Consider the following 14,857-nt stretch of genomic DNA (forward strand, 5'->3'; position numbering starts at 1 on the left):
CCCCAAAAAAAAAAAAAAAAAAAAAAAAAAAAAAAAAATTGCTAGTACTTATTAGAAAACCAAATATTGTTTTTTTTAAATAACACTTATGTATATTATCATAATTTATGAAATTAAATATAATTTTCTCTCAATTTAAAAATACAACAGTAAATATATTTTCTTTGTGGCATGTGAAAATTAAAAAAGTTTTTCAAAACTGAAACAAACCTAAACTGTTCATATGCATCTTTCAACAAAGGAACTATAGACTTGCCATCCAAGTGTTCAGGTCGGTTAACTCCTCCTAACTCTAAGAATGTCGGAGCCAAATCCACATTAATGACAATGTCAGAAATCCTGCAGTGGTAAAAAATTACGAATTTTGAACCCAAGTGATATAATTCGCATTAGATTAATAATATACAAGATGCAGACAAAGTAAGTAAAACAAATAGGTTTTTTTGTTTGATTTTAACTTCAACCCCTATCTGTCTGTTTCACATTTGAGAGCAAATTAATGAATTTAACAAGGAAGGTGTCCTTCTGTTTATTAATTTAACACATTTGAGACCTTGACAAAAAAAAACAGTGAGGCCAAACTTCAATGAGCTAAAGTAAAGGTCATAGTTTAATAACTGTAATTCCACTATTAATTATCAGAATTAAAAAAATAAACATAATTACCTACATCTAAAACTCACCGTACTCCTTTAGGAACTAAAGGTCCTCGCACCAGAAAAGGTACTCGTACATCAAATTCAAATGGCTGAGATTTGCCCTTCACTAGCCCAAACTGACCTAAGTGATAGCCATGGTCAGATGTGTAAAATATATAAGTGTTTTCAAGTTCTCCTAGATTCTTTAGTTCATTGTACAGCTGAAAAAAGGGTATTTTAAAATTCTGTTAAATTACTAAGTTGAAGAAAAAATAAAATCAACTAAGAGTTTAAGAGGGAATTTGTCATCTTTTAATACTAAAGATGGAAAGTTATGGATACTTTTTTTTTATTCAAAATTCCTTTCCTAAAAAGAATTCCCTGCTGGTTATTTTAGGTAATATTTAAAGTAACATTCCTGTTTTCATTAAAATGGTTTTAATCCACAAAAGACCATCTGCATTTTTTGTCCCAAAGCCCATAATTTCAAACTGCAACACGCTTTACCACATTAACTGTTAAATACAAAAGACACAGTACATGTTTTCTTGTAATGTAATATATATTAAAAATATATATATATAATTCTCTTTGGTATGGTATATGTTCTTGAACTTTACAGCGCATGTAAAGAGGCAAACATAAGTCATAAGAAATTAAACATCCAAAAATTAAATTTTAATATCTTAACACCATCAAAAATAATAACACTGTCCCATACTAGTGCTGAGTAACCCAAACTGTTGATGGACAAAATAAGGTGTTTAATCATGATCAACACTCACGATGGTGGACAATACTCAACAGCGTATTACAAGTACATTCTGGAATACTGATCTCTATTGTGCTTGTTTAAAAACACATAATATGTACACCTTTCAATACTGAATCAACTAAAGTGCTTATTTATTGCCTTTACCAATAAATATTTTTGTTACAAATCTCAGTAACTATCAGATTTCGAGCAGTACTAATAATACAAATGGGCTGTAAAAACTCTAGAAAAACTCATTAGAAGCAGCATTCAGAAACAAGATACTGTTTATGCAACATATTAAATTTTTTACACATAAAACATAAACTTATCAAGTGCCCATGTGAGTAAGTGATGTTTTCTTATCATTATTTCTCAGTAGGGCAAACCAACTGAACTAAACATATAAATCAGCAATCCTTATTTAATCAGTTTCTATTTACGAGAGTAACCAAAGATATCTTTAGCCTAGATAAAGTTTTGAAAATCACAGTATTTTGCAGTATTAATGCAAAAAAGTGAACAAAAAAAGATGGTAACAGAAGACAAACAACATTAAGTGATATGTTTGTGCATTGTTAATGTTGTATTCATTTCTGTTTACGTACCATTACACAGCATATTTAAATTTTGTGTTGTTTTTTTTTATATTTTCTCATACGTATGAAATTTTCAAGCAATATTTTAGCAGTTTCTTGGGAAAGTTTTTTAATAATTCAATAGCCTAAAACACTGTATATACATATTATAAACTTAGTTTGTTATGTTGCTTACAAAGGTGTGTACATATAAGAATATTTTAAGATATGCGAGAGAAAATATATTTTGGGCCAATCCTCAAGCACTGGAACGATATCAAGTTTAGTACCAAATATGTAACTCAATCTAATTAGTACTATAATTTGACAATATCAGAGACACTGGAACTGCTGTATTACCCCCACTTTTACATATTTGACATATATAGCAACTGTAAATTATATTAATTTTCTGGAGGGCATACCTCAGACCCCCCTATGTAACTCAATCTAATTAGTACTATAATTTGACATACCAGAGACATTGGAACTGCTGTATTACCCCCACTTTTACATATTTGACATATATAGCAACTGTAAATTATATTAATTTTCCTGGGGACATACCTCAGACCCCCCTTAGATTGAGCTGCTTTTAACAGCTCTTTATACTTTCAATCTCTCATTGTAAATTCTGCATGTCTAGCCAAACACCCCCACTTCCTACACCACTAAATACAGAAAATACTTGAGTCAAAACAACATTACTAATAATAACTTTTTATTTTATATAAGTAACTGAAGTTAAATAAACTGACCTGTTTAAGTTTTTTGGTGTCTACTAATTTATTTTCAATACTACTTTACAAAAAAAAGATATTCAAGAAATCACTAGCTTATGCTGCAATCTTCATAAAATAAAATAGTGCTTCAAATAATTGACCTAGACAAGTGCACTTCAGGACAAGGTTTCTCTTTAAATGTTATAGAATTCAATGATAGAAAACAATTCTAACTTTTGTTATATTATAGAAAATACAAGCTGAACATTTTATATAATTTACCTCAACTTAAAAGGATTATAAATCTCTCTTTGCTGAACATATTAACTAAATTTCTTAGGAAAGCCATCTTACTTTTTCTATAGCATCGTCAACAGACTGCAAAGTCTGTAATCTTTTAGTGTGGAGAATATCAGTGAACTTCATGTGGATAGGTTCCATCTTTCCGGTGTAACGAAGAAGCCACTGTTTATCATTATTTGGAGCATAGTCCCAACTTGGAGTCCTAGAAAAATGTGATACATTCATTTTAGAGAAAATATAAAAGTATAATAATACATTATTGAAATGATAAACATTTAATTCAATGTTTTAGTAACAAATATATTGAAAAATATTAAGATTTAAGGTTTATATGAATTTTTAACAGCCTTCTTATAACCAACCAAACAAAAACATTTTTATGTACAGAAAAATATAGTCTGAAGATAATCAGATTACCTTAATTTAGTCTATTCATATGAAACTGAAACAAAACTCAAAATATATTAGTATGATAAATTCCATGGACTTGCTTTCTTCTCATACAAAGATGGTGATTAGAAGACTTACTAAAAACTAACACAACACAGATTATATTTTTTTAAATGTAAGAAATAATATATTATATATATAAATTTATAATTTCAGACATCATTCTAAAAACTGATACGCTATTAATTAAATCATTATAATATAATTAATTTTAAAGTTTTACATTTATTAGCTTGGCTGCCATGTGAAATAAGGGATAGATATTACATTAATAGGAACCTATATATATAAATATCGATAAAAATGATTAATTAATACCTTTGCCCACAGATGGCGCAACCCTTGTATAACTTGAAGAAATTATTATCTGTCATGTTTATTTAATTTCACTGTTTCTTTCCTTCCAAGAAGTATAAATTTTCGCACTATGCTTATTATTATTATTATTATTATATAGCTTAGCTCTCTGTATTAAATATACGTTTTTAAATACAATATTTTTAATATACTGTGTTAAAAAGTGTTTTGAAATAATCTGCTTGCTGGGCATAATTGTTTTGCTATTGAGTTTTAATATTTTATTTAGATAACTAATACATATATTTTACACTATTTAGAGATATAAGTTAATTTTTGATATAGTTATAATTAATTTCTCAATTTAAAAAAAATCAACCACCAGCTTGAGCATTTTTGAATTATGAAATTAATTTATAAAAAATAATGTTGTTCTTTATTTAATAAGATAGAGTTATTTCAAAATCTAGTATTTTTAGATATATTTGGGTTCTGCAGTAATGCCCTCTGGTGGGTCACCAGTATTTAAACACTTACAGTCTTAAAAATCTAGCCTTTAATTTCCCATAGTGAAGAGAGCAGGATAGCTTTGTGCTAAAATACCAATAACTGTAGTAAAACAACAGTGCCATTACTGCATGGTGGATTACAATGACAGTGTTAAAAGAATAAATTAGATCTGAATGAGGTAGTTTTAAAATATTTTGAAGATACCTTTATTCACAAAGTTATGTTAGTTTAGTTATAGATATGTTTCCATAATAAATTATTTAGTTACAAAACAGAATAAATTCTTCCACACATAACTGTATGAATCTTTGGTTAGTAACATTAATGTTATGCAAATAGAATTTTTCTATTTTTCTTTAATTAGACATTAAATAATAATCCATGGAAAAGAATATTTGAAATCATCATACGACTCCACAATAATAACAAAATGATAAACCTATTATAAAAGCAGTCTTATAACCAAAAAGTATTGGTCAATTATGACAGCTTTTAAGTGCGAACAGCCAGAATACACATTGCTTACTTTCCAATTGCTTCAGTAAATGGTACTGTATTAGTGTTTCTAATGATAAAACTAGCTGTGGTTGGCCCCAAAGTATAACTTAAGAACTGAGATTATACAATGTTACTCATCTGAAAAGTTGTTAACATCAAACTAAAGTGATTTTAAAAAAAACTTCACCTGTGAGTAGTGATATTGTGAAAGAGATTTTGGTGCTGGGGAGCAGATTCTTCTGGTCCATGAGGTGCTGGGAAGGACATCACTAACATCACAGGCTTTTCAGCAAAGTACTGTTTTGACAGCCGTAAGAAAGTCATACTGTCGTTAGCAATCAAGTCAGGGTAGTAGTCTTGATAATAGTCATCACCATGTTTGATTTTGTTCCCATTCATGTTGATTGTATAGTTATAGAACCGAGAATTTCTTATCAAGCCAGCCCATTCTCTCCAGCCAGGTGGTACATAGTCTCCATTGTATTCATTCAAATACTTACCAAAGTAGGCTAAAACAAAAGTAAATTAACATATTCAGCTAGCTTTTTGAAAAACACGAATTAAGTGTGTCATATTTCATGTAGTGCAAAGTGTTCTATATACTAGACAAATGATTACGTTGAAAATAGAATGCTTGGCAACACTGTGAAGAAATAAGAAAATTCATTACACAAATAACTGAAGAAAATTATCATATAAAACTGTAGAATTAGAGCAAAAACCTAAAATAAAAGCTCTCCCGTTTAGTTGGTACACTGGAGTTTTAAACAGAAAACAACAAAAAAACAAATAAGAATAAATAATAAATACTCTCATATAATTATTTACCCCAAACAAATTTTGCTAAAGTGACAGATAAATAACCATTTCATCAATAAAAAACTACAAGTTTGTTTCTTCTTGTATAGGTACATAATCCTACATTCTGAAATACTTTCATGAAAAAAAATTAGCTACAATTTTTTTCTCCAAGACATCCTAAAAGTCGAGCTTGAAGTGAGATTACTGTCAAATAACAAAACTAAAAAAACTGTCATGCAAGGTTTCAAAAACAAAATGTATGCTTATTCAAAACATTAAATGCATTAATTAGCTAATACTAGTGTAGGGAAATCATACACGTAAATAAGCAAGATAAACTACTGATCAAAGGATAAAAGTTAATAAAACAAGCAGTATTATATCTAAAGAAATAATGATTAACCAAACACAGATTTTAATTAAAGGTTGTAGGAAAATATTGTGATATTTTAAAGTGTAACAAGGAGTGAGAAAACAAAATCTAATTAACCTCAAGACATTTTTTGTCAAGAGTCACATATTGTGGCATACTGTCTTCTTAAATTAAAATGTACTTAATTAAACGTTGATCTGAGTTTCCTTCTTATTAAATAGAAACATGTAAAAGTAAAGATACAGTTTACAAAAAAACGTTATCCATCCATAGAGAGGTGACAAGAATAATGAATTTTCAACAACAGTCCCAGCATATTAAATAAATATAAAAAACAACTTAAATTTTAAAATTTGCTTCCATTCTGCACCAATTCTATTGCTACCAGCTTTAAAGGATAAGCCTAAGTACAGTTGGAAACTGATAAAGAAGTTTCCACCTTGTCAAGCTATAAGGGTGTTTTTTTAGCTTTCTATTTAAGCCTACTTAAAGTTTTAGCAGTTTTCTATCATTGTGTATGTCTTATAAGTTCCTCTTGTTTATTGCATTGCTTACACTTCCATCTGTATAAGAGAATTATTTTATAAATCCTGATGACTAGGTAACAATATAAACGTTATCAACTCCCTTGTGGCTCAGTAATATGTCTGACGGCTTCTAATGCTCTACTAATCGTGTTTTGATACTTGTGTTGGGCACAGCACAGATAGTCTATTCTGTAGCTTTGTGCTTAATAACAATAACAAAAAGCAATGTCATTATTTTCAAATAACTCAACCGGGTATTTATAGGTTACCTGTTCGATAGCCAGCATTGCTCAAATAAGTTGCAAAGGTTCGTGTCTCATGTTCCTGCTGCCATTGGGGAGAGCTACAGTTGTCATTGTTGGTAAAAACGTTATGATTGTGTGCGTAGAGGCCAGTTAGCATTGAACTTCGAGAAGGGCAACACATTGGAGTTGTGACATAAGCATTAGGAAAATGAGCACCTCCTTCACCAAGAATCCTCAAAGCCTTTGGCATGAAGTTCAATGACCCTGTTTAAAAATAAAAAATCCATAAGGGTATTAACAAAAGTAAAGCATCCATCAAAATACACATATTTCAGAGTAAAAATTTTAACAATACATACATTGATTTTACAACTCCTTCCAAAGAACCTACAGCTAAGTAAGATAAAGTTTTACCTTACATTTATCAATTAAACTTTGTTAGGTACATTCCAACAAATCATGTATGCCTGGTTATTTAGAACTTTATTCAATAAGTTAAAATGCTCTTGGCCACCAGGGTTTATTTTCTTATTAACTAACTACCCGAAAAACCCATCCAACTATAGAATAACAGAAGGGCTCCCCCATCCAGGGAATGACATAAGGGGAACAGATCCAAATTCCAACATCCATATGTTACTCCAAAGGATACCCTAAGAGTGCATATCAAGTTTGGTTGATATTGGTCAAAACTGAAGGTGTCCCCTGGAGAGTAATATGGGGATCAGATCTAGACATTATACTTCCTATGTCACTCCCCAAGGTGATTGTAAAGATCAACACAATAGTACAAAGAATACATAGGAGCTTCTTGGGGAGTGAGTGATATGGAGTGGTCATACTCAAAAAATGACACCCCCCTACCATGTTACTCTCCAGGGAGTTGCAAAGATGCATGCCAAATTTGGTTGGGTTTGGTCAAGAATTATAGGTGTGAAAGATCAACACATGCAAGACCCATAAAGAATTAAATTAAGGGGGGGCATCAGTCTGGACAATAATTGGAGGGTCCTAATGATGCATATCAAGTCTGGTTGAGATTAGTCAAAAACTACAGGAATGAAAGGAGGGCACAGATACAAAGTGGTCCCTAAGCTAATGGTGCATGTCAAGTCTGGTTGAGATTAGTCAAAAACTACAGGAATGAAAGGAGGGCACAGATACAAAGTGGTCCCTAAGCTAATGGTGCATGCCAAATAGTAGCATAGGTAGTCCTTTGTTTTTCCACGAGCAATGATTATTAATGAACTTGAAACTGTCTGATATCACTCGCACATAAACAGTATTCTTATGAAGTAATTAGTGACACTATATAATATACATGTTTTTGAAACATTTTGACGAAGGAAAATCTATAAATGGAAATTTTGTTGTTCTTTTTGGTCCCCGAGGAATTCCTCTAAATTAGGGTCATTGTTGCCACTCCTGCTTGCTCTCTCATATTTAGGAGGAACGTTTGCTCCCCCAGTTCCTATGCTACTGACACTAAGTTTGGTTGAAAACAGTGAAAAAGTATAGCCATGAAAAGAAGAATAACACAGACGATCCTTGTGCTTCACAGATACTAATGTACAGCTACACATCCTAGAGGGTGCAGAAAAAGTAACATTATAGATCTGACAAATACTACAAAATTCAATGTAGTTTATAATAGCGTAGTATCTAAATAAACACTAATTTAATTTTAATTAAGAATAAACATTCACAGCTTTATGTTCACTAGTTTTAGTCTATGCTAAATGTCACATTTAAAAATGCTTATTTAGTAAATTTGTCTTTCTTTAGTATCTTCTTTACATATTAAAACTAGCTGGAAGACTACTGTTATATATAGGTTCTTGTTGCATGGGCATTTACATTTTTTAATGCAAATAATTACACATTAATCTGACTACCATTACCAGTTTAAAACGTTTTCAAGATTCTGTTATGCATTGTACAAGTATTTGTTTAATCTAGTTAGAGTCAACTAGACATTTTGAGACATTTTTGGTATAATGTTCAACACTTTTTTTAGGAGTGAAGAGATTCTTTTATCCAACACATTAAACTGAGAATGTTTAATACAAGAAAAACTGCACAAGGAAAATGTTTAGAACATCCTACACATACTATCAATTACTCCAACTAGTTCCCCACCCTTTTGATGCAAACTTAAGGAGCGGCAAACTACTTTACCTACAAGGAGATACATGTTACCAATGACGTCCCAACCTAGTAATTACACATAAGTACACCACCTTCATCACACAAAGAAATATATTTTACTGATCCCTTTCTCCACCAACTTCTGATGCACACATATATATATGACGAGTTCTTGCACACCTTCAAGACAAATCTTTATTGCAACACCCCAGAGGGTTTCAACACAACTATGAAATAAGAATAGCACAACAATCTATTCTTAGTGTTACGTGATTGTAATATAAGCGTAAGTTATAAATCACAAAATTACAACAGGCCACCCTTCCCATCTTAAAACAAAATAGTAAAAGGTTTAGAGATAACATTTAAAAATTCCTAAATAAAACAACTACACGTTTAATTAGGTATAATTACTGCTTAAGAATTTCATACAATATCAAAAGATTCATCTGCACGAACAACAAAAACGAAAAATGCAGAGAAAATCCTTTAAATTATAAATTTTAATCCCAAGAATGCAAGAGATTTTTTTTTATATTTAAGCTTGACTTAAAAGAATTATTTCCTAAACTTTAAGAACATACAATGAGAAACTACCTATATCTGCTTATTTGGGTTTAATAAGTTTAAATGTTATTAATAATTAAAAATCACTCCAGAGGAATATTGATAGAATTAAAATAATAAAAATTTCAAAAAAAGAAAAGAAAAAAAAAGCAGAGCCTCCTACCTTAATGAAATTGTACAAACAATAAACCAATACATATAAGTAACACTAATCAAACTTGCAAATAGTTTTACTGTGATAAGGTTAAATTTCTTTTTATGTTGATGCTAATATCAAATTATATTAATGTTACAAATTAAAAGATAAAATGAAGTGTTTTAAGATACCATTAACACTCAAAATGGTTATTTGAAATAGTTAGCATGTGAAAAATATTATTATTCCCAGAGGGACACTGGCAAGTTTACTGACTTAGAATGCTAAAATCCAGGGCTCAATATCCTGTAGTGAACACAGCAGATAGCTGAATGTGGCTTTACTCTAAAACAACCAACCAATCTTATCCCCAATCATACTGTAGATCAGATGGAAATAGTCTATATACACACACACAAGTTTATTTTAATGAAAATGCTTTTTACTGTATTAATTTATTCATAACGTTTGTGTTAAATAACGTTTATATTTATTCCATTCATGTAACTGCAGTTTTCTTTACTTAACATCCTAAAAAAAAAGAAAATTCAGTTGATACTTTCTCCTTCTTACCTATGAAGTTGAACCATTCTATCTTCATTATACTACTGTCCTCATTGAGTCTCTTCCCTCAATATATGTAGCATAATTCAATTCTATCTTCATTGTACTACTGTCCTCAATGAGTCTCTTCCCTCAATATATATAGCGTAATTCCATTCTATCTTCATTGTACTACTGTCCTCAGTGTGTCTCTTCCCTCAATATATGTAGCATAATTCCATTCTATCTTCATTGTACTACTGTCCTCAGTGAGTCTCTTCCCTCAATATATGTAGCATAATTCAATTCTATCTTCATTATACTACTGTCCTCAGTGAGTCTCTTCCCTCAATATATGTAGCGTAATTCAATTCTATCTTCATTATACTACTGTCCTCAGTGAGTCTCTTCCCTCAATATATGTAGCATAATTCCATTCTATCTTCATTGTACTACTGTCCTCAGTGAGTCTCTTCCCTCAATATATGTAGCATTATTTATCTATCTAATGAATGATTCTACTTCTTCCTTGTCTAATGGACTGAAACCTTTCCATCATTAAAATCACACTCCAACATTCTACTTCATCCTTATCAAGTTCTAATGTTTAACTTCCTACTTGTCTAATGCACTCAACCCTTTCTACCTTTAAACTCACATTGCAATGTTCTATTTCTCCTCCTTTTATGAACAAAAGGTCAAAAGATGAATTGTAAATGAATATGGCTAGTTCAGTTTTAAATGTTTGGAGTGTAGAACTTATTAAACATACTTTTATTTTTAAATTTACTTAGCGACTATTGATAACCGTGTCAATGACATCTTTCTGGGTCAAAATCATGATAAACACTTTATCAATTTAAGTTGTTAAAGAAAGAATTGTACGAGATTTAGAAGACTGAAGTTAAAATATTTCTTTTTCAGGAAGCTGAAAGACGAGATGTGTAATGTTCTTTTTTTGATGTGAAAGTAGATCAAAACATCATTTTACATTTTAGTTCTGACTTGTGCACTAGCGGCTGTCAGGTGGATAAGACTAGTTCTCACTTGTGAACTAGCAGCTGTCAGGTGGATAAGACTAGTTCTCACTTGTGAACTAGCAGCTGTCAGGTGGATAAGACTAGTTCTCATTTGTGAACTAGCAGCTGTCTCATGGATAAGACTAGTTCTCACTTGTGAACTAGCAGCTGTCTCATGGATAAGACTAGTTCTCACTTGTGAACTAGCAGCTGTCTCATGGATAAGACTAGTTCTCACTTGTGAACTAGCAGCTGTCTCATGGATAAGACTAGTTCTCACTTGTGAACTAGCAGCTGTCTCATGGATAAGACTAGTTCTCACTTGTGAACTAGCAGCTGTCAGGTGGATAAGACTAGTTCTCACTTGTGAACTAGCAGCTGTCAGGTGGATAAGTATGTAGGATAAAAGCCTAGTGACTTTTCTATTAATTGGTTCTTTTATTTTTAACTTCTTGATAGTTTGTCTATAATCACTGAGTGGATTAATTAATTCTTTTCATTTACGCTTTTGAGTTTCATCCTTTGTTGGAGGTACACAGTTCAGTTGTTGTTAGTAATGCTATTATAGGTGGTGTCAAATGCAACTTACATGCCAGTCAGTCAAATGTTAACCCTGGTGATTTCATATTGTTGAAAGACTAAGCAAAATAAGTACTTCATATTTTCAGATTGAATATTTATATAAGGTTTTCAAATGACATTTCTTTACTTATAGGCTTTAATTTAGCTCACAATTTTGTACATGACCTCTGCAGAGGTCAAAACAGTAGTTTTGCACTTTGGAAACTAAATGTGCAAAATAACAAAGTGTTCAAACTGCTTACATAATGAAAAATTTGGAAAAGTGAGTAATATTTACATAAAGAATAATTTACACTCTGTAAATTTAAGATAAGCTTTAAATTAAATAAAACAGCATGAAATGAATATCTTTTAATATCATTACATTGTGTATGAAAGAGTTAGGCTGGTTTTTTTAAGAAGAGGATGTAATTAATATTTTTTTGTCACCTGACCCTGATACATATGACGGTCAGTATCTAGACTACTTTTGCAATCACTAAACATGTTATTAGGTGTTTTTTTGTATGTGTGTGTCTGTCTGTATATACACACACACACACACCAGTGTTTAATAAAAACGTTAAATTCACATTTTAAACTTTTATCACAATAAACTAACCTAATTCAACATCTTGATCATCTGTCATTATAAGGATTATGTTTGGTTTTTTCCTCAGTTCTCTTCTTCCTAACTGTTCAGATTTTCTGTAACTGGACCAGGAAGAAAACTCGTCTTGAAACCTGGAATGATCTGAACTCTGCCTCCTGCCAGATGGCCAGACAAGGTGGTCTGGTACCTCAGGCGAAATGTCATCTTCCCGATTTATCTTTCTTGAAAGAACAACTGTTCCAACTCCAATCAAGATAAAACCTAGCAGCCATGGTATTTCAGAAGACATGATACTACCAGGAATGACAGAAAGGTGATCCAATGGTTACACTCTATAAGAAATAAAAGTAGGTTGAAAGATGTAACCCATCTATCATATAAAGAATGTAAAATTATATTTCATTCAAAAGAAGATTGTAATCACACACACATACACCATAGCATTTAATACTCAGAAACTTCAGATATTATGATAACCCTTAGAATGGCGTAAACAAGTGCTAGTAAACTGCATATCAAACATTTTATGATAACTTAAAAGATTCTGTGACACAAAATTAACGTGTACCAAATATATCATCTGAACTTACTTATAGTATGCTAGATATTCTACATTGCCTTATGATAATTTTGGACCTAGTATTATTTGAATAACTATGGTTTATCATCATTTCTTTCCATTTCTAAATTACTTGGATCTGGCAGAGCTATTGGAAGCTTAGAAATATGTGAAATTTCACTTTAAGTTTTTTTTATTTATTTATTATTATGATTACTAGTCCACATTTGTGACTAACTTCTTTTGTTGCTTCAAATGTTGAGAGAATATTTAATTATACATCAATACTAACAATTTTTTCTTTGTTTAAAAACAAACTCTAGTTGAACAACTAAGTAAGATGTACGTCTCATTCAATAAGAGAACTGGAGAGTTGCCTTACAACTGACCTTGAGTTTACTCTAATGGCATAGTTGATTTATTGCAACAGTTATAACTGCCATTAAACTCTGCCTACCCAACCTCAAACTCCTAAGCATGGTTACAAAGGACATAATAGTACATTGAATGATATATTTTTACCTTCTTGTTTTTATTTCTTGCCATCACTATTCAAGTTTTTCAATCCCTTAAATACAGCCTACACAGAATTGAGATTATTTTGAAACAATCCATTCTAATGCCAAAAAAGTTGTTTTGTTAAATAGTAACAATTTGATTAATTGTATATTTCCTATTTATCATCAAGATCTTTTTTCTCAGGAAATATGTGAAACTCCTGTGTATGTCAAAAAAAAAAAAAATCCCAGAAGAAAAGTGATGTATAATTTCATGTAGGCCCAAAAGCAAGGTTTACCAAGTTCGTGTGTTTCCACCAGATTTGGGCTAGTTTTTACAGTTGCTTTAATATTTGTTGCTAGTTTATGTAACTATAGCTTTTCAACAGAACTGCTTGCTTAAGGTAACATATACCATCCACACAGTGTTATCTAGGTTTGGTAACATATACCCTTTACATAGTGTTATCTAGATTTGGTAACATATACCCTTTACATAGTGTTATCTAGATTTGGTAACATAAACCCTTTACATAGTTTTATCTAGGTTTGGTAACATACACCCTTTACATAGTATTATCTATGTTTGGTAACATATACCCTTTACATAGTGTTATCTAGGTTTGGTAACATACACCCTTTACATAGTGTTATCTAGATTTGGTAACATATACCCTTTACATAGTGTTATCTAGATTTGGTAACATATATCCTTTACATAGTATTATCTAGGTTTGGTAACATATACCCTTTACATAGTGTTATCTAGGTTTGGAAACATATACCCTTTACATAGTATTATCTAGGTTTGGAAACATATACCCTTTACATAGTATTATCTAGGTTTGGAAACATATACCCTTTGCATAGTATTATCTAGGTTTGGAAACATATACCCTTTACATAGTGTTATCTAGATTTGGTAACATATACCCTTTACATAGTGTTATCTAGATTTGGTAACATATACCCTTTACATAGTGTTATCTAGGTTTGGCAACATATATCCTTTACATAGTGTTATCTAGGTTTGGTAACATATACCCTTTACATAGTGTTATCTAGGTTTGGTAACATAAACCCTTTACATAGTGTTATCTAGGTTTTGGCCTTTTTATAAGAAAAAACAACTTCATACTATGTTTTAGGTACAAAGACATATTCTGGCACATTTTATGTAAAATTGTAGCTAACTTGTGTATTATAAACATAAATAAATACAAAAGAAATGTCTTATATTTCTGATAACTTCTGAAACTATGACTGAATGCTTCTGAAAATAGGTCCAGACTTTGATTGGATGTGAAGAATTTGTCTGATCCAAAGAAAACTGAAAATTAATTCAAGGCCACATTATGACACTGATGAGTGTGCCCAAACTCTCAGCACTCAGAAGTGTGGAGCGACATGGTCACTCTCAGCACTCAGAAGTGTGGAGCGACATGGTCACTCTCAGCACTCAGAAGTGGGGAGCGACATGGTCACTCTCAGCACTCAGAAGTGCGGAGCGACATGGTC

The 14,857-nt window shown here is 31.2% G+C and overlaps 1 protein-coding gene across 1 annotated transcript in view; it reads right to left on the minus strand.

The window, feature by feature from the left end:
- Positions 1-12,621, minus strand: part of LOC106471742 (putative extracellular sulfatase Sulf-1 homolog) — a 37,135-nt gene extending 24,514 nt beyond the window's left edge. Inside the window, exons 1-6 of the mRNA XM_013932365.2 lie at positions 12,293-12,621; positions 6,721-6,960; positions 4,938-5,259; positions 3,047-3,197; positions 684-859; positions 211-339 (exon numbers count right to left, since the gene is read on the minus strand). Of these exons, the coding sequence (XP_013787819.1) occupies positions 211-339; positions 684-859; positions 3,047-3,197; positions 4,938-5,259; positions 6,721-6,960; positions 12,293-12,572 (1,298 nt within the window). The 5' untranslated portion in view covers positions 12,573-12,621. The remainder of the gene's footprint in view (positions 1-210; positions 340-683; positions 860-3,046; positions 3,198-4,937; positions 5,260-6,720; positions 6,961-12,292) is intronic.
- Between the last annotated feature and the right edge of the window lie 2,236 nt (positions 12,622-14,857).

Source organism: Limulus polyphemus, unplaced genomic scaffold, assembly GCF_000517525.1.
Source record: "Limulus polyphemus unplaced genomic scaffold, Limulus_polyphemus-2.1.2 Scaffold4830, whole genome shotgun sequence".
Classification (NCBI taxonomy): Eukaryota; Metazoa; Arthropoda; class Merostomata; order Xiphosura; family Limulidae; genus Limulus; species Limulus polyphemus.